Below are 25,764 nucleotides of genomic sequence, written 5' to 3'. Positions count from 1 at the left end.
CGGGGCACATAGGGTCTAATGAGAAGGAGGAATTGAATGAAATCAGTATTTGTAGGGAAATGGTGTTAAGGAAATTGATGGGATTGAAGGCCGATAAATCCCCAGGGCCTGATAATCTACATCCTAGGGTACTTAAGGAAGTGGCCCTAGAAATAGTGGATGCATTGTTGGTCATCTTCCAAAATTCTATAGACTCTGAACGGTACCCATGGATTGGAGGGTAGCTAATGTTACCCCATTGTTCAAAAAAGGTGGTAGAGAGAAAACGGGAAGGCGGCAAATGGTATGTTGGCCTTCGTAGCAAGAGGGTTTGAGTACAGGAACAAGGATGTCTTGCTGCAGTTGTACAGGGCCTTGGTGAGACCACACCTTGAGTATTGTGTGCAGTTTTGGTCGCCTTATCTGAGGAAGGATGTTCTTGCCATGGAGGGAGTGCAGCAAAGATTCACCAGGCTGATACCTGGGATGGCAGGAATGACGTATGAGAGATTGGGTTTGTACTCGCTGGAGTTTAGAAGAATGAACAGGGATCTCATTGAAACTTATAAAATTCTAACAGGACTGGACAGACTAGATGCAGGAAGGATGTTCCCGATGGTCGGGGAGTCCAGAACCAGGGGTCACAGTCTAAGGATAAGGGGTAAGCCATTTAGGACAGAGATGAGTAGGAATTTCTTCACCCAGAGAGTGGTGAACCTGTGGAATTCTCTGCCACAGAAGGCAGTAGAGGCCAATTCATTAAATATATTCAAGAAGGAGTTGGATATATTTCTTAAGGCTAAAAGGATCAAGGGATATGGGGAGAAAGCAGGGACAGGGTACTGAATTCGGATGATCAGCCATGATCGCATTGAATGGCGGAGCAGGCTCGAGGGGCCGAATGGCCTACTCCTGCTCCTATCTTCTCCTATCTTCTATGTTCTATGTTTCATATGACAAATGGCAATATCCATCACCATGCTTTTCCTCTCCAAGGGTCCAAAATTCCTCAAAGACCTGGCCCTCCCCTACTGGCCCTGTCGTCCAAATTTAAAGTTTACATTTGAATTTTTTTTTATCGTTTCTTTCCAGCAGTATGTCAACCATCCTGTATGGCAGTAATCTCCAATTATGTGAAACGAAATTTTAAAATAAAAACATTTTAACAAAATCTCCTAATGGCAGACAAAAAAAGTTCTAAAAAAAAAATTACGTTGGCAGGTGACCCGGTTCAGAGGAAGGTTGGAACTGTGTGGCGCAGCAGTATAAAGTCCCACATTAAAGTTACAGAAAGCTGTTGAGGAACAAAGTCCACTTTGAACACTCTGGCAACATAGGAAAGACATTGTGACAGGGAAGCATAATTACATTTGGATCAAGTGCCAGTTCTGAAAATCCCAGCTGGAAAATTACAAAAGATATGGTTTTGACTACTATATCTTTCAGCCAGAACTAGTATGGTGACATTTCGCTATGCACCTTAGCAGTTAACATGTTTTATTTTAAACAATTTAAAACTATTCAAGAAGTATGGAGCGCTCCATTTTTGTAATCTATAAAACTATAATGGTGGCAACTTCTACAACTTTGCCCGAGCCTTCAACTGAAGATTTTTTGGGGCAATAATGCCTCCAAATACATAATTCATGCATAAAAATAAATCCCTAGTTAGTGCTGGGACAGCTCTAAATACCCCAGGTAATTTGTCATTTACAAACACTTTTGTCTATCTATATTTGAGAAAATGAAGAATCTTACCATCCAAAAGATCCCTAATCTTGTCCAAATAAATTTCAAAATATGAAACCTGGAAGATATAAATTAAATGACACCAATTAATCGCAAAGAAACTGTAAATGTACATTAAATATATTTTAAAAGCTGTTTGCAGAAATATTTTTTAATAGTTATCTTACTGGACAATAATCCAGAGGACACTAGTTCAAATCCCACAATGGCAGTTTGAGAATTTGAATTCAGTTTAAAAAAAAACTGCAAATAAATGAAAGCAGTAAAAGTGACCATTGTTGGCCAGATTGTTGTAAAAACCCAAACTGGTCCACAATTGTCCTTCAGGGAAGGAAACCTGCCATTCTTACCTGGTCTAGCCTATATGCAGTAAAGTGGCCAAGCAAGTCACTCAGTTGAATCAAACCGTTACACTACAGCGGTTTAAGAAAAAGGCCCACCATCACCTTCTCAAGGGCAACTAAGGATAAGCAATAAATACCAGCCTTGCCAGCAACAGACACATCACAAAAATGATGATGTTTTTAAAAAAAAAGACATCATTTGCTTTGAGGGCACTTTTACCTTGATGTGGAATTCCAAATTTTCATCCATGGAGTAAATGTAATTAAAAATATCTTGGGCTATCCTGGGAATTATTCCCATAAAATCAAGATCATGAAGTGTTCCCTGTAATTAGAAATACAATAATGATCTTGTAAATGAGACCCAATAACAGACATATATTTCCTTAAACCAAAAAAAGTTAACTGTAGTTGCATTCTGAATATAAATTAACAGTTCGGTTGCTACCAGCGTAAAGGATAAGTGGAGTTTTCCCAGCCCAGTATTTCTAATGCCCTGCAAATAAACCAGCAGCAGCCTGTCCTGCATCACTCTTGAAACAATACATTTTTGTGCACGCAGTTTGGGACTTAACGACAAATCTAGGGGTAAAAACGAAGGCTTCGCTCTTAAATGTTTCTTGTATCTTTAGAAATAGTTTTCTTAAAATCCAAAAGCCCAGTGCCTATACCAGCAATATTGTTTGCTCAAAAGTATTTTTTTTTTTTTTTTTTTTAAATAAAAACACCACTTTTGTTGCTGTTAAAAACAAATTAAACTGGAATTGGCAGACACAGATCAATGAGGGTGTGGGGTGAACAAATAATGGATAAATAACCAGGGATATTCCTTTTGCTGACCTCACAAGTAGGTAGTGGAAACGCTTACCTCCATAGTGTGTGTTTTACCAGAGGCCGTCTGCCCATATGCAAATATTGTACCATTATATCCATCAAGTACATCTAGAAAAAGAAAAAACCAACAATGCAAAACAATCACAAACTGACCATAACAAATCTTGACTGATTTGCTGCAAGTAAATCAAAACCTCAAACTGCCACTCTGAGCAGGAAATGGCAGACATAATTCCAAACATATGGCCCAGATAAGATAAGTCTGAGGTGGCCTTTTAAGCTGTGAATTACTCCCACCAACCCTGACAAACTCACTTAAATTTGCCTTGCCACCTACAGGAAGCAGTGACTTCACCTCGAATCTCCTAGTACCACTGGCCACAATTGCCTCCACTTTTTAAAAAGACATTGGCTGGTTGAGTTAATTCTGTGTAGTTAAAAGCCCCCCCAAAATTCTAGCAGCATTTTTCTTGTAAGAAATCAATGGTTTACAACAAAACAATTCTTAAAAATAAAATCTAGAAATAATTATTTTTTGACAATTTACTTTTTTTGGGTGGCTGTGCTTATAACCATTTCTGATCAAATCTCGGAAAGCCTTGTTGCTAGTGGCCAGTAAACCAATGTGGACTGTTCTGCTGGAATTTATTCTAATACTTTCAGATTAGAATACGCAAAATAACTTCTGCTTTCATAGCTGCATAGTTTCAGGCCAGAATCTAGCTTGTGGTTTTCTCCAGTACGACATTACAGTACTTGACTGGAATGCTGAAAGAGGACAGAACAGTTTTTCTGACATCACCAACTCCGATGTGCCAATTCTATATAATTGGAGCAGGAGTAGGCCATTTGGCCCCTCGAGCCTGCTCCGCCATTCAATAAGATCATGGCTGATCTTCTACCTCAACTCTACTTTCTTGCACTATCCCCATATCCCTCGATTCCCTTAATAGCCAAAAATCTATCGATCTCTGTCTTGAATATACTCAATAACCGAGCCTCCACAGCTCTCTGGGATAGAGAATTCCAAAGATTCACCACCCTCAGAAGAAATTCCTCCTCATCTCAGTCCTAAATGTCCAACCACTTATTCTGAGACTGTGACCCTTGGTTCTAGACTCTCCAACCAGGGAAAACCATATAATTACTACAAAGAACCGTTGAGATATATTATATAAGATATATGGCACAAAAACAGGCCTTCCGGCCCAACCAGTCCATGTCGGCATTTATGCTCCACTCGAGCCTCCTCCAGTCTTCCCTCATCTAAATCTATCAGCATAACCCTCTATTTCCTTCTCCCTCATATGCTTGTCTACCCTCCCCTTAAATGCATCTATACTTTTCACCTCAAGCACTCCCTGTGGTAGCGAGTTCCACATTCTCACCACTCTTTGGGTAAAGAAGTTTTTTCTGAATTCCCTATTGGATTTCTTGGTGGCTATCTTATATTGATGGCCTCCAGTTATGCTCTTCCCCACAAGTGGAAACATTCTCTGTATCCACTCTATCAAAACCTCTCAATTTTAAAGACCTCTATTAGGTCACCCCTCAGCCTTTTTTTTTCCTCTTTATATAAAAAAAAGGAGACCCAGCCTGTTCATCCTTTCCCGATATGTATACCCTCGCATTTCTGGTATCATCCTTGTAAATCTTCTCTGCACCCTCTCCAGTGCCTCTATATCCTTTTTATAATATGGCGACCAGAACTGTACGCAGTATTCTATGTGTGGTCTAACCAAGGTTCGATACAGGTTTAGCATAACTTTACTACTTTTCAATTCTATACCTCTACAAATAAACCCTAGTGCTTGGTTTGCTTTTTTTATGGCCTTGGTAACCTGTGTTGCTACTTTTAGTGTTTTGTGTATTTGTACTCCGTATTTGTATATTTGTGTATTTGTTCCTCTACCCCACCTAGACTCGCACCCTCCAAATAATAAGTGACCTCCCTATTCTTCTTACCAAAATGTAATACATCACATTTATCTGTGTTGAACTTCATTTGCCCATTCTGTAAGTTTATTAATGTCGTCCTGTAATTTGTTGCAGTCCTCCTCAGTATTGACTATTCCCCCCACCAATTTAGTGTCATCTGCAAATTTAGAAAGTGTTTTTGATTCCAAAGTCTAAATCTTTAATATAAATTATGAACAGTGATCCCAGCACTGATCCTTGTGGAACACCACTACCCACCTTCTGCCACTGTGAATAGCTACCTTTTACCTCCTCTCTGCTTTCTGTCTTGAATCCAGCTAACTATCCATTACTGCAGACAATGGCATTAAAAGTTGCCATGTTTAGCTATCATTCCTATCAATTTAAAAAAAAATAAAGAACATTGTGTACTGTGAAGTCTTTTGTGATCCATTTACAATCAACATGCAATTACTAGCTATCACACAGATGCCAATATATGCCATGTCTGGTTCAGTGCTGATTACAAAATTGTGTATTAAAAGTGTAGTTACAAAATAAAATCTAAGCTTTGAATAGTATAAAAGATGCTCTTCCATATTTAATGGGCCTCAAATTCTGCATGAAAGGGCAGCACAGGTTTACAACAGATATTGAGCAACCATCGTTCTTACTCATGTCCCAGTAAGCTTTTCCTCTAACTCTGGTCTTGTACATCCCATTCCTTGCATTCCATCATTACTAGCTGTGCCTTCAACTGCATAGTCCCACTCTAGAATTTCCTCTCCAAACCCTTTTGTGCCTCTCTCTCTCACTCCTCCTTTAAGGGTCTCCTTAAAATCTACTTCAAACTAAATTGTTGGTCACTCCTCTGGCTTGGTATCCATTTCCCCTCAAACCTCTAAAAGAGCCTTGGGAAATTTTTCTATAGCAAAGGCTCTATACAAATGTAATTTGTTGAAGTGACATGCAAAATGGACTTCTGGAAAATCCTATGACGTGGTGTACTTTGAATTCCAAAACATGTTTGACAAAGTTCGGCAAAAAGAAACTACAACTAAAGCTTAAAGCAATGGGGAATCAAGGTAAAACCTGAGATAAGAAATTGTCTAAGGAGTAGGAAGCAACGGGTATTTGTCAACAGAATTATGGCCGGGGTGGGGTAGGGGCAGGCTAAGTAGAGGGCCAAAGGGATCGGTGTTTAGAGATTAGAAATAGTCGGGATTCTAGTAATGATTTAGATTCAGCAGCTGAATGCAAATTTAAGATTTGACTAAGGAAGCAGCCCAGAAATTTCAATACGAGCTGAACAAAATATGCAAGTGGGTGAAACTAATGACATTTAATATGGATAAGTGCATAATAATCCAAAGAAGAAAAAATAGACAATGCAAGTACTCCACAAATGAAACTCAAATAGAGAAGAATGAAACAGAAGGGGACATAGGGGTGTTAGTAGACTAGACATTCATCATGTCCAAATAATGCATAATGGCAATTAAAGTAAAGAGAGTGCTGAACTACAGTATACAGAAAAGACAGTGGCGTACAAGTCAGAGGAAGTCATGCTCAAACTATGAAGTGCTCTGGTCAGACCACATCATAAAGTGCTGTACCCAATTCCAGTTACCAAGACACAAGGAACTCCTTCAAACCCTTGAGATGGTGCAGAGAAGAGCCAAGAGGCTGGTTCCTTGCATTAGAGAGTTGAGCTATATTGAAAGGTTGGAGAAACTTGGGTTTTTAAGTCTTCAAAAGGAAGCAACCGAGGTGTGACTTTTGGTATACAAGATATTAAACAGTATATTAAAAAGGTAAATCTGCAACACTACTCCATAGTGTGACAGTAAGACGAGGGGGAGGGGTGCAGATTCCAACTAGTAAAAGGCAAATTTTGTGCCATTATCAGGAAATTCAACAATAGCAACTTCCACTTATATAGCACCTTTAATGTAGGAAAACATCCCAAGGTGTTTCACGGGAGCCCAATAAGACAAAAATTGACAGAGCTAAAGAAGGAAATATTAGGTGGTGACAAAAAACTTGGTCAAAGAGGTAGGTTTTAAGGAGGGTCTTTAAGTGGGACAGAGGCACGGAGGGGATTAGGGAGGGAATTCCAGAGCTCTTTGAACAAAGTGCGATAAACACATGCAATGTACTTTGCATGGATTAGTGGAAGCAAAAGCCACAAAACCATTTAAGAAACAGGTGGATATTATAAAATGGAGAATCAGAGTTTCTGGATGATTCGGCTATAATAAGCAGAATGACCTTACTCATGTGTACTTAACCTGTTAATTAAAATTGGTTTAGGCTCAAGATTAACTACTTGAACAAGGTACCAAACAGTGTCTGCGGACTGTACCACATGGACTGAAGATTGGCTAAAGTCGGAGCTCCTTTTCACCTTTATTTTATGCATATTTCAGCATCCATATGCAAAATAAATTAACAGCTAGTGAAATCAAACAATCACATCAATTGTATACACATTGGTATATTTTTCCAGGTAACCTGTGTTAGCTTTAATGCATTACAATATATTGTGCAACTCAAAATTTTGTTTAATACTTTGGCAATGGAAAATTTATGAAACAAATTCAACACCTACTTTTCATTAACATGACTCACCTTTGACAATATTTTTTGCACAGGCATTGTACACTTGCTCTTGTGATGCATTTGATGCAAAAACATGGTCATACACATAAGACTTGCCCTGGAAAAAAAAAATCTGAATCAATTAAAACTGTAAATTAAAAACAATATTTTGCACAGAACTAGGAAATAATTTCAATTTATTCCCAATAGCAATGTTATAAAAATAACATTCTTTTATTCGAGTTAAAGTATTCATAATTGTATAGGTGGAAATTCAATACAACTGGCTATAGTTGTTTATTTCGATCAGTAAGAGTGCTGCTGAAATGAACACTACGGTGGCTCAAAACTAGAAATTAACAAAAAAAAAATCCATTCAAGAATAGAAGTTGATGTCTTCCAATGAAAGGCACACAAACTTTTACAAATGACTATTAATACAGAAATGTGTGGAGCCACACACAAATAGCGAAGATGAAGAGTGCTTGCTGTGTTACAACCAACAGAATACACTGTTGCCAATGAAAAAAAATGAACTGAAATATGTCTCCCGAACACATCAGTGCAGTTCCTGAATGGTTAAACTCTACAAGAGAGAACATCCCAATGCTTCTCCTCCCTCTCCTGCTGATTATATAATAGCTCATCATACGGGAAAGTTAAATGAATGATAAACCAAAAGCAACACAGTACTGTAATATGTTCAAGATATCCCCAAACAAGAACTGGAGGACACAGGCTCAAATTTAGAAGGGGGAAGGAACCGAGTTTCGATTTGCCTATTTCATTCAATGGTGAACATATGGAATGGACTGCTCAGAGGGATGGCAGTGTGGAAATAAGGGAGAATTAATGGAGGAAGTGAGCAACTGAAAGGCATTCGTTTTTAGAATCTGCCAAATGGAGTGCATTATGCTTTCTCATTGACGTTCCTAATACTCAAAACAAAAAGGGGGGGGTGGGGTGGGGAAAAAGAGATATTTACATAAACCAACTCTCCTCATTTAATCTCTCAGTCTTCATTTAAGATTATGGATAGTATAAGACTTTAAACACACAGATTTCAGGGATCCCAAGTTATCCTAATATTTAAAAAGTGACTTAATTTAGGACACAACTTTGTCTAGCTTTTAAGTGCATGTTTTGAATAATTGTAAATAGTGAGACATTCTAATTCCACATCCTCTGCATTTTCTCTATCATTTCATATTATTCTCTCTCAAATATTTATTCAATTCCCTTTTATGTTATAATCTCTGCTCAATAAGCACTTGTAGTAGTGGATTTCACATTCTAATTGAAAATATTTCTTCTGACTTTTCCCTTTTGAGTGATAATCTAAAATCCATTCCTCCTCATTGATGCATTAACCAGTAGAATACCTTTTTCACTAAGTTTACTAATTCTACATTGAGCTTTAATCACAGATTCTTTTCATCATTTGTACAAGAGATGAATTATGATGTACATTAAAAATAACAGGCAATAAACTTTAGCAAACACTATCTCAAACAGCCTTGCATCAAATACCACAAACAGGAGTATGGCCATTGGCCCCAAGTCCACCCTGTAGTAAACGCAGGACTGTTGGACAATCTCTGCACTGTCCCCAGATGGAGCTTGGTAGAATCCATATTCCAGGTACAGGTAGAGAGTAAAAAGTAGAAACTGCAAATACTAAAACAAAAATCAGAAAATGCTCGAATACACAGGTCAGTCGGCATCCATCAAGAGATGAGGTTTCAGATAGACGCCTTTAACTTTTCCCTTTTTAGATGCTGACAAATCTACAATGCACTTCCAACCTTTCTCAATCACCCTTCTTAAACCAGTGTCTCTACTGCGGTTTCCAACTTAAAAAATCTGCTGAAAACCCATTCTTCAACCAAGCCTCTCCGACAAAGTCTTGGCATCCATTTGGTACTGAATGCACCATGGGAATTTTTCAACATCAAAAGGAAATATATAAACTTGTTATATACAAGGTTGTTGTGGTTTGCTCTTTTGCATCTACATACACGAGTGTCACAGTCTGCAGTAATATTCCCACACTGATTTAATTTTAAATACTTTCAGTACTGTTTTGGAGCCAAACTGACACTCATTAACCTGAATCCACAACTCTACTTTCTCCATGAGCCGAATGGAGCACAAGAAATCTGTATAAGATCTGTCAAATTAAATGTTGATTTTGCTACTTTTTTCTTCTCCCAATACATATCCTCTCGCAAACTGATAATCACAGTGAGTTACTGTTGCATGGACAGCAGTCTTATGCCTACCTATGCCTATTCTTTACCTGAAACCAAAGCCAGCGAGTGCTGGAGGGCTACTCAACCTTGGAGGGACATGGCAACTGATTTTAATCCTCATGCGATAGTCAGAAGCGAATACTTTCTAGAAGCCATTGCAGAGTCCCACTCCAGAGACTTGAGCACAAAAATCTAGGCAGACACTCCAGTGCAGTACTGAGGGAGCGCTGCATTATTGGAGGATCCGTCTTTTGGATGAGACGTTACATTGAGGCCCCATTTGCTCTCAGGTGGATGTAAAAAAAAAAATCCCATGGCACTATTTCGAAGAGGAGCAGGGGAGTTATCCCCGGCACCCTGGCCAATATTTATCCCTCACTCAAGGTCACCAAGAACAGATTATCCAGTCATCATCTTATTGCGGTTTGTGGGACCTGGGTGTGTGCAAATTGGCTGCCGTGATTCCTACATTACAACAGTAACTACACTTCAAAAGTACTTCATTGGCTGTAAAGTGCCTTGGGATGTCCTGTGGATGTGACAGGCGCTATAGAAATGCAAGTTTTTCTTTTATCAGAAGCAAGAATCCAGGATACTTTCCCTCCTTATTCCACACTATTTGCAGTGCTTCACTGGCACTTCATAGGAGACTGGCTGACTAAATACTGACCAGGAATCAAACTCGAGATCTTCCTGATTTGTAAGATTCAGTACCAAATTATGCACTGCACTTACCTACTAAACTCATCAGGGTGGCCACAATGTAGATCATCCCCTGAATCTCCAGAAATCACACAAGTTTTATTGAAAACAAATATTTCTCATGGGTGTTGGGCAGAAGAATAGATTCACAGGAATACACTGACAGTTGAATATAATGGCTGGAATAAAAGGGTTCATCAGATATACAAAATGCCCTTGTGGCAAGTGCGGAGGTTGAAAGGACTAGAAGGTTCTAAAGCCTTGGAAAACAACAACAAACTCCCAAGGATGAATAGTTATCAGATGGAAAGAATGTGCTGGGTGATCAGATAGCTAGCATTTACTGGGGTTAAGTGCAAGGACACCAAGTGTTGCTTCATCAGAAGAGCGCCATTTGCATAGACAAATGTAATAAAGTGCACGTAAAGTCTGGGAAAGAAAGGGGAATTGCGACTAGTAAGACATGCTGACTGTCATGTAACAGGGATAAGAAATGGTATAAAGGGCGAGGTCTGGCACCAAGACGGGGAGCTACGGTATTCCTTCACAGGAGAAAGAAACCTCGTCTGGCATGGCTCCCAGGGTGGAGATAATACCACTGTATTCACCGTGTCCTGAATACCCCATAGTGGAATATAGTGCAATGTCCTCTTACTGCTATGGTCCATGTTGCTGCTTAGCTGGTACACCAGCAGTCTGTCACAAATAAATCTAAATCGATATAAATATACATACATATGTAGTAGTGTCTGATTTGATAGGCTTGAAGCCAAAATATATTGGATACACCATACCTATCTGGCCAACAATGCAGCCAATCTTGGCTTCAATTTGTAAAATCCAAAGTAAAATTAAAATGTGCTCAAGAACTCAAGGTTGAAAACCATAAAAAACTTTCACCATAAACAATGAACCGTGGAGTTGCATGAAAAAAAACTGTTGTCCATAAGAAAACAGACATGTTTCTCGAACAATAGGTCATTTTCATCAGCGATGGAAGAGGATAGTGTTCTAAATTTGCTACAGTTAAAACAGAAGCAGACTTCTCATCAAATTCGAAGTGGAGGCTGGGAGTAGAGAAGGCTACAAGGCATAGGCTAAGTTAATTTAAATAGAAATTAGTCAGAATGCAGTAGATGTGTTTCAGGTGAAAACTGAATTATATTTAGTCAAAACATCCATCAGGTACGAGAGTGTCGGACAATGTGGAAACACCTGCTCACTTGTTTGCATCACTGAATTTTTCAAAGTTGATTAACATTAACTTCACAGATCATTAGACTTTTTTTTTTATAAACAGAGTGACTTTTTTCATGTCCTTAGTTCTGGTTAGAGATCTGAACTCTGAATTTTCAAATACGACCAAATCCATCAAGCTCACCCGATCCTGGAACTTGTGCACTATCCTTCAAGCTGCATGCCCGGAGATCCTATTCGCCTTCTGCACCACTGATGCACGTTATGCTGACTACTTAAGGGTGCGTTCCACTAAAACCCCCAGATCCCTCTGCTGTGTCAATTCCTTTTAGTAGCCAAATTGGGGAGCTTTGTTACCATTCCTTCCTCAATCATTATACACAAACAATAATGGCTCCAGAACTGAACCAAGCAGTACCTGCTAGTTACCTTCTTCCATGTTGATGTTGCTCCCCTACCAAATGCTGGGAGTTTTTTTTTAATTCATTCATTGGATGTGGGCGTCGCTGGCAAGGCCAGCATTTGTTGGTCACCCCTAGTTGCCCTGGAGAGGGTGGTGGTGAGCAGTCTTCTTGAACCGCTGCAGTCCGTGTGGTGAAGGTACTCCCACAGTGCTGTTAAGTAGGAGTTCCAGGAGTTTGACCCAGCGATGATGAAGGAACAGTGATATACTTCCAAGTCAGGATGGAGTGTGACTTGGAGGAGAACTTGGAGATGGTGGTGTTCCCATGCGCCTGCTGCCCTTGTCCTTCTAGGTGGAAGAGGTCACGAGTTTGGGAGGTGCTGCCGAGTTGCTGCAGTGCATCTTGTAGATGGTACACTGCAACCACGATACGCCAGTGGTGGAGGGAGTGAATATTTAAGGTGGTGGATGGGGTGCCAATCAAGCGGGCTGCTTTGTCCTGGATGGTGTCGAGGTTTTTTTTTTTTTTTTTTTTAAAATAAGAGTTGCTGGAGCTGCACTCATCCAGGCAAGTGGAGAGTATTCCATCATACTCCTTACTTGTGCCTTGTAGATGGTTGAAAGACTTTGGGGAGTCAGGAGGTGAGACACTCGACAATGGCAACAAGAGCAGGTCAGAGTCTAGGCATAGTATGTGCGCGGCTGGTCTGGTCAATGGTGACCACCCCCCCCAAGATGTTGATGTTGGGGGATTCTGCGATAGTAATACCGTTGAATGTCAAGGGGGGGGTGGTGGTTAGACTCTCGCTTGTTGGAGATAGTCATTGCCTGGAACTTGTGTGGCGCGAATGTTACCTGCCACTTATCAGCCCAAGCCTGAACGTCGTCCAGGTCTTGTTGCATGCGGGCATGGACTGCTTCATTATCTGAGGAGTTGTGAATGGCACTGAACACTGTGCAGTCATCAGCAAATGTCCCCATTTCTGACCTTATGTTGGAGGGAAGGTCATTGATGAAGCAGCTGAAGATGGTTTGGCCAGGGAAATGACAACACTGGGTCATGGCAAGTGCCTTAACACTGACAAAGGTGTTAAAGGCAGTAGTAACAGAGCTATTAAGCCAGCCAACAGTGACAATGATGGTAGAGGACCAAAGGATGAGGGAGTTGGGAATTGGTGAGGAACAGATTTTTCCTGCATAGAGGGGTGGAGGGAGGTGGGAGTTAGGCAGGGAGATGAGGATGGACAGACAGTCGATGAAGTGGTCAAGGATAGCCACCATGGTCACGACCTTGGAGGTGGTGAGGTCACACGAGATCGCAATGTTGAGGGGTATCGGAGAGTATGGCTGGGGGCGTTGGTGTAAAGGTTGAGGTTAAGGGAGAGCTGGAGGCCAGAGAAGTTATTCATTCTTGGGATGTGGGCATCACTAGCAAGGCCAGCATTTATTGCCCATTCCTAGTTGCCCTGAGATAGTGGTGATGGACCACCTTCTTGACAACTCAGTGGCTGGATTATTAGCACAGTAACATATCCATTACCCAATGTGCTGACAGCCACACCCACACCAGTGTGTCAGTAGGGCACGTAATGAAATATATAGCCTGCCAAGAAAGCTTTGATGAATGAGAGTCACTGCCCGTAAGACAGGTTTCTGTCAGTACCAGAGAGGCAACAGATTTATCCACAATGAATAAACACTTTGAAGGGCTACATGAAACAGGCCATCAGTTGATGACAAGTTGGATTTGGGAGGTCGATAATGGAGGTGAAAGCATCCCAAGAAGGTGGTTAAGCCCCAGGAAGTGAGTGGGGCAAGATGGTCACCAGGAGCAGGGACTGAGGCAGTTGGGGTTACCACAATTGGCCATGGCAGAGAATACCAAGGGAGGAGCAGAGGGAGACAGTGGGCTTGTTGAGAAAAGAGTGGGGCAGCGACAAGTGAAAGGGTTTGCGGAGGTTTAGGACTGGAAGGGGAAAGAGGAGCATGCTTTTAAACGGGAAAAAAGGGCAAAGGGGTAAAGCAAGTGCAGATGGAAGAGGAAAAAGAGAATGGAATGGGGGCATGGTAGGCTGCTAGACAGGGTCAGGGGGAGTTAAAATAATCTTTAAATGGAGTAAGAAATGCATCTAAACAAGTCATTTGGATGACACAGTGATGCCAACAAAATCAACATTATGCCAATTTACCATTATGGACAGAACTCGGGCAACTATAGATCTGCCAGCTTAACATTAGTAGTATAGATAAAATAACAGGATGCGTCTTGGAGAGAACAGTGAGGCATCAAGAGAGACATAGCATTTTAAGAATTAGTCAGGATGGCTTTAGTTATAGTATATTCGTCAAACAACATTTACCAGGAGTTCTATCATTTAATATAGCTGGACTTTAACAAAGACTTTGACAAAATACCACATGGGAGATTACTTTACAAGGTTGAAAGATACAGAATAGCAGGGAAGCTTTTGAAGTGGTTAATTAACTGGTTGATTCACAAAAAGCAGTTAAGGAAGCAGCATCAACATAGAAAGCGGCAGCTAGAACTACCTAGGGACTGGTTTAGAGATCTGTTGTTTTCTATGTATATCAATGACTTGGAGAAAGGGACAGTAAACATCTCCTAGCTTGTCAATGAAAGGAATTATAAAAAGTAGGGAAAGGCAGATCAGTTGTAGCAGAATCTGGACAAGCTGAGAGACTTTTAATGTAGAAAAATGCTAAGTTAAAGTTTGGGACAGAAAACAATGAGATAAAATAAATGGGAATAATCTACAGTAAATGACAGGTGAGGAATTGGGGGGCTTTAATGGAAAATACTCAGCGTACAACGATGATGAGAAAGGCAAATAGGATCCAAGAATGTATAGCTTTAGGAACAGACCACAAGTGATGACGATCAGTTTGTACAAAGCACTGGCCCACCTCTAACCTTGAGTATTGTGTACCAATCTGGGGATATCCTGCCTTTGGAAGGAATACAAAAAAAGGAAACTAAGTTGATCAATGGGATTCGGCACATCTGCTTTGGACATACCAGGGATGTTTACATTAGAAAAAAGGAGTGACAGAGGCGAGATTGAAGATCGAAGGGGAACAGATAAACTGGATCGAAGGGGAACAGATAAACTGGATACCAGGAGAAATGTTCAATATTAACACAGACATGAACATTCGATGAGAAAAAGTGATTACACAGCTCCGATATAATTTAATCGCAGAAGATGGTGAATATGTGGAACAGCCTACCCAGTGGAAAAAGATGTTATAACTTTCAAGAGGGTGATCAATAAATTTTGGTAAACAAACCTATTGAATAGTATGAAACAGTGAGGTATGATTATCATCCTTGGATCCAGTTCGATGGATAGAAGTGATTATTTCCAGCCCTGCACAGTCCGATGTTTGAAAGGACACAGGCAATTCAAAGACTGGGTGAGGGAGGGGGTGATTAGTCTATCGACAAGTCACAAGTAACCATGGTCTCCTAGAGCGTGCTTGGTTGTCTTAGGAAGTCTGGGAGGAATTTTCAGAATGTTACTTAAAATTAGATAGGGCATACATGGGCAATCGTCCATATTGTCGTGTAGATGCCATTGTAATAGCTGCACGTAACTGTTTGGCTGCGTTACCATCTCAAAATTTTTTATTTTAATAGTAGCTCTGAAAGCTATCTGTATTTTCATTTAAAGAATTTAGCAACTCGCATCATTTACTACTTCTCAATTCATTTATACACAAACATCTACCCCTTACCGAGGCTATCCTCCCATTAAAAATTAAACTCTCAGAACCACCAAATTTTTCTAATGTTTTGTGGTGGGGAAGCTGGTACAAAGAGGAGGAATATTCCCCATCTATGCACAAATCTTTAATGATACTGTGGTGCAGAAAACAAACTGGTAATCAGAACACCGTCAATGCCTCACAAAATATCCATTCCAACCTATGCTTCGAAATCTCTACATAACTTTCAATGATACAGTACCCATTATACATTACTTCTCAACATCAGTAAAAAAGTACCTTTCGACATAGGATAAAATATTACAGTGCAGTTACTTGTGCACTTAGTGATGCTTTGGGAGTCACCTTAAGAAGTGGTTTTGTTTATGTAAAGTTAGTTTCTACTTCATTCTCCCACGTACAGAAACTCTACATAGCTCATTTTTAAAAGCAAAAGTGGGTCTCCATACGAAAGCCATAAAATGTCAAGAATACAAAACTGCATTCTAAGAAAAAATGGGGTGCACATGTTCTAAATATTGCAGTTACAGCAGGTTTACTACTGCATAGAGACATGCAGATTTTCACAATGAAAAAAAGAGAAAAACAAAAAAATGACCAAAATCATCAAAATAGTAGGAGAACAAATATTGGATGATACGTTTACCTGCCTCCCTGAGCCAAGATAGATCTCAAAGTTGAAGAGTTTGGATGTCAGCCAAAGAACATCAAAGCTTCCACTTAGTGCCTTGTGACCAAACTTCAATCTCTCGCAAAAACATTTTCAGGATGGAGTTTCCTCCCCTCACCCCCAAATTATGTAACAGAATACTTGTGTAATCAGATAGCATAAATTTAAGACAATTACAAAAGGAATTAAAGGGCTAGAAAAAAATCTCTTCACACAGATGATTTTAGAATGTATAATTTTGTCACAAATTATTGTTGAAGTCCAAAAATTATTTTAAAAGGAAGTTAAGCTGCTTGAAAAAGTGGAGCATTAAAAGGGTACAAGAAGCAAACAGCAGCATGGATTAGATTAGGTGACTCATGGAGAAATACACCAGTACAGACTTGATGGGTCAAATGGTCTGTTTCTCTGCTGTAACACTCTACTATTCTATAAAATCTGGTGTGCCACCTACTTACTAACACCATGCAATTCTTTTTATCTTGTCTCTCTTAAATTACTATCATTTTCGAACATCTTTTCACACAATGTTTAAATATTGACTATCATATGATTAATTTAACAATGCTGTCAAATAGCACCTCTTCTGTTTAAAATCCAATAATAAAGGAGTGGCAATCCCGCAGAACAAGCGAATTCTCCCACAATAGAATAAAGCTGTTCCTCCATACAATCTTAAATATCGTTGTTCTCTATAGCACAATAAACCCAGACTTCATCTACAACTGCTAACTGATAACGAGAAACTGGTTTTAATGGGGTCAGTCACAAATTGCACAAAGTAATAACACAAGTCAGATTTTGTCTTCATCGAGCTCTTGCAAGGAATTGCAAATTTGCAACTGTGCTTTACATAGTTTACAAACTAATTGGAGATAGATTTTATTTTTATGCCAGTGCTGAATATAGTTTGTTGAATTAGGCTTAAAAATGCTTTTTAAAGTGATAGCAGAACTGTAACCACCATAGGGAAATCTAGTTTAAAACCCCAAAATGTCCTGGGCAATTTCCTTCACCAAGTCTCTCGGCTACAAATAATTACTACACCTGATCAAATAAAGGACCATCAACCCACATTCAACCCACCCCCTTCCAACCCCACTTCTGTAGTGTATGTACTTTGCAGAAGGAACTATATTCTGCAGCCCCTGTATACTGCAGTACCAGTAGTGACCACCCCTGTATATAAGCCTGTGTAGTAACTTTTGCATAGTAGTTCCAGTTTGTCTCCACTCAGTAAAGACCTGTTATAACCAACTCCTGCGGTCCGTGTCTCAATTACACACGGACATAATACTGGCGACGAGCAGATCCGAATTTACCTACAGTCTGCACCACCTCATGGGGATCCATCCCTGAAGCGAAGTTGTCAGAGGTCGAGGCCAGAAGGAAGAAAGAAAAAAAAACAAACAGAAGAAACGGGCGTCGACCGTGGGCAACTGCCTCTGATTCATCGGAGTTGAAGATTTGCAGGAGAGGCTGTCGAGAGCGGGGCTTGGTTACCCTGTCGATGGTGTTCCAGCTAATCGGGCTGGTGGCAGGTAGTACACTGATCCTTCCTGGGCTGCAGCAGGCTAGAGCTCGATCGGGTGGCTTTTCAACGGGGCCGAGCAATGTTGTCGGGGGGAGAGAGAGAGAGAGAGAGGGTGGAGCACACAGGGCGCGGCCGGTGCTACGAAGCCGGGCAGCGTACAGACCCGAGAAGAGGGAGGAAAGTGTCCCGCAGGGTTGCTCCGACGACGGGGAAATAAAAGAAATTAGAAGCGCAGAAAGCCGCGAGGAGCTGCAGTTTGCCACGGGAACCGCGGAGAGCGGCGTTAGCAGCAGCGTGGGGGGGAAGTGCGCGAAGACCATAGGGCGTCGCCATCAAGGCATAAAACGCCAGCAACAGCGCTAGCAGCAGCGCGGGAGGCGCCATTTTGTTAAATCGGGGAAGAAGGCAAAGGGGGCGCCATCTTAGATATCCAAGATGCCGAAGACTGGCAATATCACTGCCTTCGATAATGCAATAGAAGACTGGACCACGTATGTGGAAAGAGTCGAAGTATATTGCGAGGCAAACGAAGTAGCCGATGAGAAAAAGGCATTGGTACTACTAAACTTAATGGGCGCAAGAACGTACGGCCTATTGCAGAACCTGATTGCTCCAGCCAAACCGATGGCGAAGAGTTTTAACGAAATTGTTGATATCCTACAGGAACACCTAAATCCTACACCGCTGCTGATAGCAGAAAGATTTAAATTCCACAGGAGAAATCAGCATAAAGATGAGAGCAATGCTGATTACCTTATGGAACTACGCAAGCTATCAAAGCACTGCCAGTTCGGAGCAGGACTGGCAGATACCCTACGGGACAAATTTGTCTGTGGACTCCTGAGTGAAGGAACCCAGAAGAGGTTACTCTCAGAGAAAGAGCTGACGCTAGATAAGGCTTTCAGCGTGGCAGTATCGTACGAAGCAGCAGCAAGGGGAGCTGCGGAAATACAGCAAAAGCCACAGGAATACGGCACCCACGAAATGACACGGGGATTTGGAAAATGTTATTGCTGCAGCAGAACAACCCATGACCAGAAGGACTGCTGGTCCAAGGACAAAATATGCAGGCAATGCGGAAAGATGGGACACATTGCACGAGTTTGCAGCTCTGGGAAGAAGACTGACAACAAAAAGGCTACTAAGGAACAGTACAGGAAAGTACAAAAGATGACGGACAGTAGTTCCGAAGACCAGATGAGCGAGTGAATCCAGGAACAAGAGACTAAGCTGTCTCAAACTTCACAACGTAAATCGCAAAAGAGGATCACCGAACCATTTCGGTCACCCTCACGATAGCAGGGTCCCAAGTCAAAATGGAATTGGATACAGGATCAGCCCTGACTGTCATGAATCGACGAGACTACGAGCGGCTATTCTCACACTTACCCTTGAAAGAGACATCCATTGTCTTGAAGACGTATACGGGGCAAAAAGTATACCCCAGAGGGAAAATAAGGGTGCCTGTCGAATAAAACGGCAAGGAAATACAGAAATTGTATCTGTACATACTGCAAGGTGGTGGACCACCGTTATTGGGACGTGAATGGATCAGAAAGATAAGTTTAGACTGGCACTCCATTCAGGCACTGACGGTGGCTGGTAAAAAGGATGACGACGTCACACCTGGACGATTGGCAAAAATCTTAGCTAACGCCAAAGAGGTATTTCAACAAGAACTGGGAACTCTTAAAGGCGTAACCGCCTCGATAAAAATAGAAGAGAATGCAATTCCCAAGTTTTTCAAAGCAAGACCGGTACCATATGCAATTCGCCCAGCCGTCGAGGCAGAGCTGGAGAATCTGGAGAATGCAGGCGTGTTATCTAAGGTAAACTGGAGCGAGTGGGCGACACCCATCGTTCCTGTCATGAAGAAAACGTTAAACAATAAGTCTGAGGAGCCAAGGAAGGTTCGCATCTGTGGGGACTTCAAGGTGACGGTGAACCCAGTCCTTCACACAGTACAATATCCTCTCCCGAGGATAGAAGATATTTTCGCCTCACTATCTGGAGGGAAGCGTTTTACAAAAATTGACCTAGCACAAGCATATTTGCAGATGGAGGTTGAAGAATCCTCTAGGAAGTATCTCACGATAAACACTCACAAAGGTCTTTACCAGTATAATCGGCTGGTATTCAGAGTAGCATCAGCTCCGGCGATATGGCAAAGAGCAATGGAACAAGTCCTGCAAGGGATTCCGGGGACTCAAGTGTTACTTGGACGACATCCTAGTGACAGGTGAAGATGACAGTGAACACCTTGCCAACCTAGAGCAGGTGCTCACTAGACTAAGAGAACATGGGCTACGAGCCAATCGCCCCAAGTGCGAGTTTTTTAAGAAACAGATATCGTATTGTGGCCACGTGATTGATGAAGAGGGGTTACATAAGTCCACTGACAAAATTGAAGCGGTAGTTAAGGCTCCAGCGCCTGAAAATGTGTCGCAACTGAGGTCATTCCTCGGATTGGTGAATTACTACCATAAGTTTTTGCCAAATTTGTCCACAATTCTGCACCCACTGAACGCCCTACTACAAACTGGAGTAGCATGGAAATGGAGCGATGAATGTAAGCGGGCCTTTCAGAAGAGTAAAGACCTAATCACTTCAAGAGAAGTATTGGCTCACTACAACCCATTACTACCGATAAGACTGGCGTGTGATGCGTCTCCCTACGGCATTGGCGCGGTACTGTCACATAAATTCCTTGATGGTTCAGAGAGGCCGATAGCTTTTGCGTCACGCTCGTTAACTTCAGCCGAGCGTAACTACGCCCAGATTGACAGAGAGGCCCTCAGCCTGGTGTGGGGGGGGGGGGGGGGGGGGGGTGAAGAAGTTCAATCACTACCTGCACGGTCAGAAATTTACTCTACTAACTGATCATCAACCTCTTGTCTCCATTTTCAACCCTCAGAAGGGCGTCCCGATAATGACAGCACAACCGCTACAGAGGTGGTCCCTTTTCCGAGGGGCACACCAATATGACCGAGTACAAAGGAACTAAACAGCATGGGAATGCTGATGGATTGTCGCACCTACCGTTGCCAGATGGTGGAAGAAGCACCTGCAGTGGATCCTGTGGAGATATTCCACTCGACCATAGTCGAATGTCTACCTGTGACGAATGCAAACATAGAAAAGGAAACACGAAATGACCCGACACTCTCCTGGGTCTATGATTTAACGGTGAAGGGATGGCCAGCACATGGCGAACCACTGTTGCCAGCATTCTCGCCGAGAAGAGAACAGCTGTCAGTGTGCAGAGGAACCTTGATGTGTGGATCCAGAGTAGTAATTCCACCCAAATTGAAGGATAGAGTGCTCAATGAGCTTCATGAGGGTCATCTGGGAGGGGTAAAAATGAAGAACTTAGCCAGAGCGTTTGTGTGGTGGCCGGGAATCGATAGAGAAATCGAAGAGATGACCAAGAGCTGTACAGGATGCCAGAAGGTCCAAAACGCCCCACCACAAGCCCCTCTACATCCATGGGAGTGGCCCTCATCTCCATGGAAAAGGGTGCACATTGATTTTGCTGGTCCATTTATGGACTCGATGTTTTTAATTGCGGTGGATGCACAAAGTGGCCAGAGGTAATAAAAATGTCCTCAACCACCACAGAAAAAACTATCACAGTCTTACGAACCATATTCGCCAGAAATGGGCTACCTGAACAGATTTGCTCCGACAATGGACCACAGTTTGTGTCTGAAGAGTTCCGGAGGTTCTTAAAGAACAATGGTGTTAAGCATTACACATCCGCCCCATATCATCCAGCCACCAATGGATTGGCTGAGAGGTTCGTTCAAACATTCAAGAAGGCTATCAAGGCAATGTGTAATGAAGACATACCCCTACAACACAAGGTGGGTAACTTGTTTGCCTACCGGAATGCGACACATGCGGTTACCAACCAAACTCCAGCCATGATGTTCTTCAATCGAAGACTACGATGCCGCTTGGATTTGGTTAAGCCAAACATCAGAAGAGATGTGGAGAACAGGCAGTTTCAGAATATGAATGAAAGGCCGACCAGGAGTTTTAAGATAGGTCAACCAGTTTTGGCCCGGGACTACCGCACAGAGAAATGGCAGCCAGGAACGATCTGTACATGGCCAGGACCTCTCATGTATACCGTGGACGTTGGAGAGAGCATTGTAAGACGCCATGCTGACCAGATTCTAGAGTCACTGGTGATGAAACCGAAGTACCAATTGCATCTACCTCAGAATCGGTGATATTGGAAGCAGACGAACCAAACAATGACGTTGATCCCGAATCAACTTTGCCAGAAGAACCTGATACCCCAAAGAGGTGTTATCCAGACAGAATCAGGAAGCCTCCTCAAAGACTGAACTTATAATTGCTTAACTTCAGCTAATGTATCTAGCAGCTGTAATTGTAAATATGTTATTTAATTATTAATCGAATGTTATGTACTGTTTAGCTAAAAGGGGAGGAATTGTAGTGTATGTACTTTGCAGAAGGAACTATATTCTGCAGCCCCTGTATACTGCAGTACCAGTAGTGACCACCCCTGTATATAAGCCTGTGTAGTAACTTTTGCATAGTAGTTCCAGTTTGTCTCCACTCAGTAAAGACCTGTTATAACCAACTCCTGCAGTCCGTGTCTCAATTACACACGGACATAATAACTTCCATCAGTGTCCGTCCCTAAAAAAAAATTCTCTCCCAAGTCACTTACTACTGAACTTTCAAACTCTAGCCTTTGGCCCTCCATTTTCCACGATACTATTGATCTGCTCAATTACTCCCTTACCTCCACCAGTGATGCCCTTATCTCTAGTAAAACCCCTGCTATGCCCACCTGGTCTGGCTCCAATCTTCACGGCATCAAGACCAAGGGCACAGACTTGAGTGCATCTGGCACACACCTGATTTGACCATGCATTGCCAAAACTGGCTGAACCACATCAAGCACCATCAGACCTGGCTCTCCAACAAAACCACTTACTACTCCAGGATCATCCAGGAAAGCAGGGAAGATAACTCCCAGCTTTTTGTCTACTACCATAGTCTCCTTAAACACTTCTACCCTGCACCCGCTACCCTCGCCTCCACCAGGTGTGAGGAGCTCATGGACTTTGTCACCAAGATTGAGATCATCTGTTCAGCTGCCTCTGCTGCGTTCCGGTCGTTACCTTGCCCACCAATCCAAACCTACCAAGATTCCCCCCGCCCTAGCCCTGACCCCACGTTTTTTTTCTAATTTCTTTCCGATCTCCCCTCGTGCCCTCTCCAAGCTCATCATCCATGACATCATTTGCTCTCAACTCCATTCCCAGTAAACTGCTAACTACCCAGCTTCACTCCCTCATCTCCATGCTAGTTGACATTGTAAATGGGTCCCTTTCAAAACTATCACCCCCGCCCTTGCAAACTACAGCCCCATTTCCAACCTCCCTTTCCTCTTTAAAGTATTTAAACATGCTGCCTCTCCCAAATCCGTGCAAATCTTTCCCACAATTCTTTGTCTGAATCTCTCCAACCAGGTTTCCAGCCCTGCCACAGTACTGAAACATCCATAATCAAATGTCATGAATTATATCCTCTGTGACAGTGACCATGGTGCACTATCCATCCTCAGCATTCTCAACCTTTGCAGCCTTTGACATGGTTGACCACACCATCCTCCATTGTCCAGCTCAGTGTGACTGCCCTTGCTTGGTTCCATTCTCATCTATCCAACTGTAGCCAGAACATCTCAAGCAATGGCTTCTCTTTCCACTTCCACACTGTTACGTCTGGAGACCTCCCAAGGATCTATCCTGGTCCCCCACCTCTTCCTCATCCTGCTTTTTGGCGACATCAGAAAGACATATGGTCAGGCTCCATACATACACAGATGACATGCCTCTGTTGTTAGATTGCTTGTCTGACATCCAGCCTAGAAGAGCCGCAATCGCCTGCAGTTAAACATTGGGAAGACCAAAGCCATCATCTTCGGCTCTCGCAACAAACTTCATCCCATTGCCACCAACTCCATCTCCCTCCCTGACCATTATCTCAACATCCACCCCTAACACTGCCCATGCCTCAGTCCATCTGCTGCCGAAACCAATCCAGGCCAGTCATCCCCAGACTTGACTAATCCAAAGCTCTCCTGTCCAGCCTCTCACTTTCCATAAACTTCAGTTCATCCAAAACTCTGCCGCCCACATCATTTCCTGCAGCAAAACAGAAGGGCTGTGCCACTACCAGTAGTGCTATTGCACCAATGATAAGCAAAGTGGAGTTGAAGGAGTAGCTTCATAATGAATTAGAGGATATGATGATTGCAACACCACCATCAGCAGACAAACTGATCATGCAAGACTTCAATGAATGGGCTGGCAAGGCAGCCACCGCCCCTCAATCGTGTTTTAAATGTTAATATTAATGGCCTCCTCCTTATAAAGAATGCATTGAGCAAGAACAGGGTCATTACCAATACAAGCAGAAAACAAGCTGGAAGCATTCTAGATACAAGAACTGACATCCTATTGATTACATCACTGGCCCGCAGGTTGACCTGCAGGATACAAGAGTCACTAGAGCTATGCATGCAGCAGAATGCTGGACCGACAATGTAATACGTTCAAGCTATTACTGGCAATCCAGCCACACTTGCAGAACAAGAGTCAGCTTGGCTCAGTTGTTAGTCCTTCACCAGAGTTCGAATGTTGTGGGTGCAAGCCCCATTAAGGATTTGGGCCACAGGTATGTTAACCAGTAGGCTCTGGTACTGGGCTAACAACCAAGAGCATGAGTGTTCAAATCTCACCATGGCCAACTGTGAAACTGAATTCAATAAATCATATCACCATGAAAGCTGCCGGACTATTGTAAAAACCCAACTGGTTCACTAATGTCCTACCTGCTCTAGCCTACATGTAGAACTGTTAGCAAAATCCAAGTCCATGGAATTAAAGGGACAGTAGCAGCATGGATACAAAATTGGCTAAGGGACAGAAAGCAGAGTAGTGGTGAACAGTTGTTTTTCAGACTGGAAGGAAGTGTACAGTGGTGTTCCACAGGGGTCTGCTCTTTTTGATATATATTAATGACCCGGACTTAGGTATACGGGGCATAATTTCAAAGTTTGCAGATGATGTGAAACTCAAATGTAAGTAAATAATGACGAGGATAGTAACGGGCTTAAGGGGGGCCTAAACAGACTGGTTATAATGGGCAGAAACATGACAGATGCAAGTTAACCCAGAGAAGTGTGAAGTGATACAATTTTGGTAGGAAGAATGAGGAGAGGCAATATAAACTAAATGGTACTATTTTAAAGGGGGCACAGGAACAGACACCTGGGGGTGTATGTACACAAATCTTTGAAGGTGACACAGCAATTTGAGAAGGTTGTTTAAAAAAAAGCATATGGGATGCTTGGCTTTATTAATATAGAGGAAGAGAGTACAAAGGCAAGGAAGTTATGCTAAAACACTGGTTAAGCACCACACTTTTAGTAAAAATGGCAAGGCCTTGGAGAGGGTGCAGAAGAGATATACTAGATTGGTACCAGGGATGAGGAACTTCAGTTATGTGGAGAGACTGGGGAAGCTGGGGTTGTTTTCCTTAGAGCAGAGAAGTTTAAGAGTTTTGATAAATAAGGAGAAACTGTTTCCAGTGGCAGAAGAGTCAGTAACCAGAGGACACAGATTTAAGGTGATTGGCAAAAGAACCAGTGGCGACATGAGGAAACTTTTTTTTTTTATAAACACAGCAAGTTGTGATCTGGGCTGCACTGCCTGAAAGGGTGATGGAAGCAGATTCAATACAGGAAACTTTCGTTTAACCGGAGGTTAAATGTCCGGAAAGCTCTATCTACC

At 42.1% G+C, this 25,764-nt stretch overlaps 1 protein-coding gene across 1 annotated transcript in view; it reads right to left on the bottom strand.

Moving 5' to 3' along the window:
- The window catches only part of LOC147117055 (kinesin-1 heavy chain), a 100,660-nt gene that overhangs the window by 64,699 nt on the left and 10,197 nt on the right, over nucleotides 1-25,764 (bottom strand). Inside the window, exons 2-5 of the mRNA XM_085987655.1 lie at nucleotides 7,455-7,542; nucleotides 2,941-3,014; nucleotides 2,293-2,397; nucleotides 1,738-1,786 (exon numbers count right to left, since the gene is read on the bottom strand). Of these exons, the coding sequence (XP_085843781.1) occupies nucleotides 1,738-1,786; nucleotides 2,293-2,397; nucleotides 2,941-3,014; nucleotides 7,455-7,542 (316 nt within the window). The remainder of the gene's footprint in view (nucleotides 1-1,737; nucleotides 1,787-2,292; nucleotides 2,398-2,940; nucleotides 3,015-7,454; nucleotides 7,543-25,764) is intronic.

This window comes from Somniosus microcephalus, chromosome 5, assembly GCF_052327205.1.
Source record: "Somniosus microcephalus isolate GS21.2 chromosome 5, FLI_Smic_1.0, whole genome shotgun sequence".
In the NCBI taxonomy this organism is placed as follows: Eukaryota; Metazoa; Chordata; class Chondrichthyes; order Squaliformes; family Somniosidae; genus Somniosus; species Somniosus microcephalus.
Note: the sequence above shows the minus strand (reverse complement) of the source record. Positions and strands in the feature narration are given on the sequence as shown.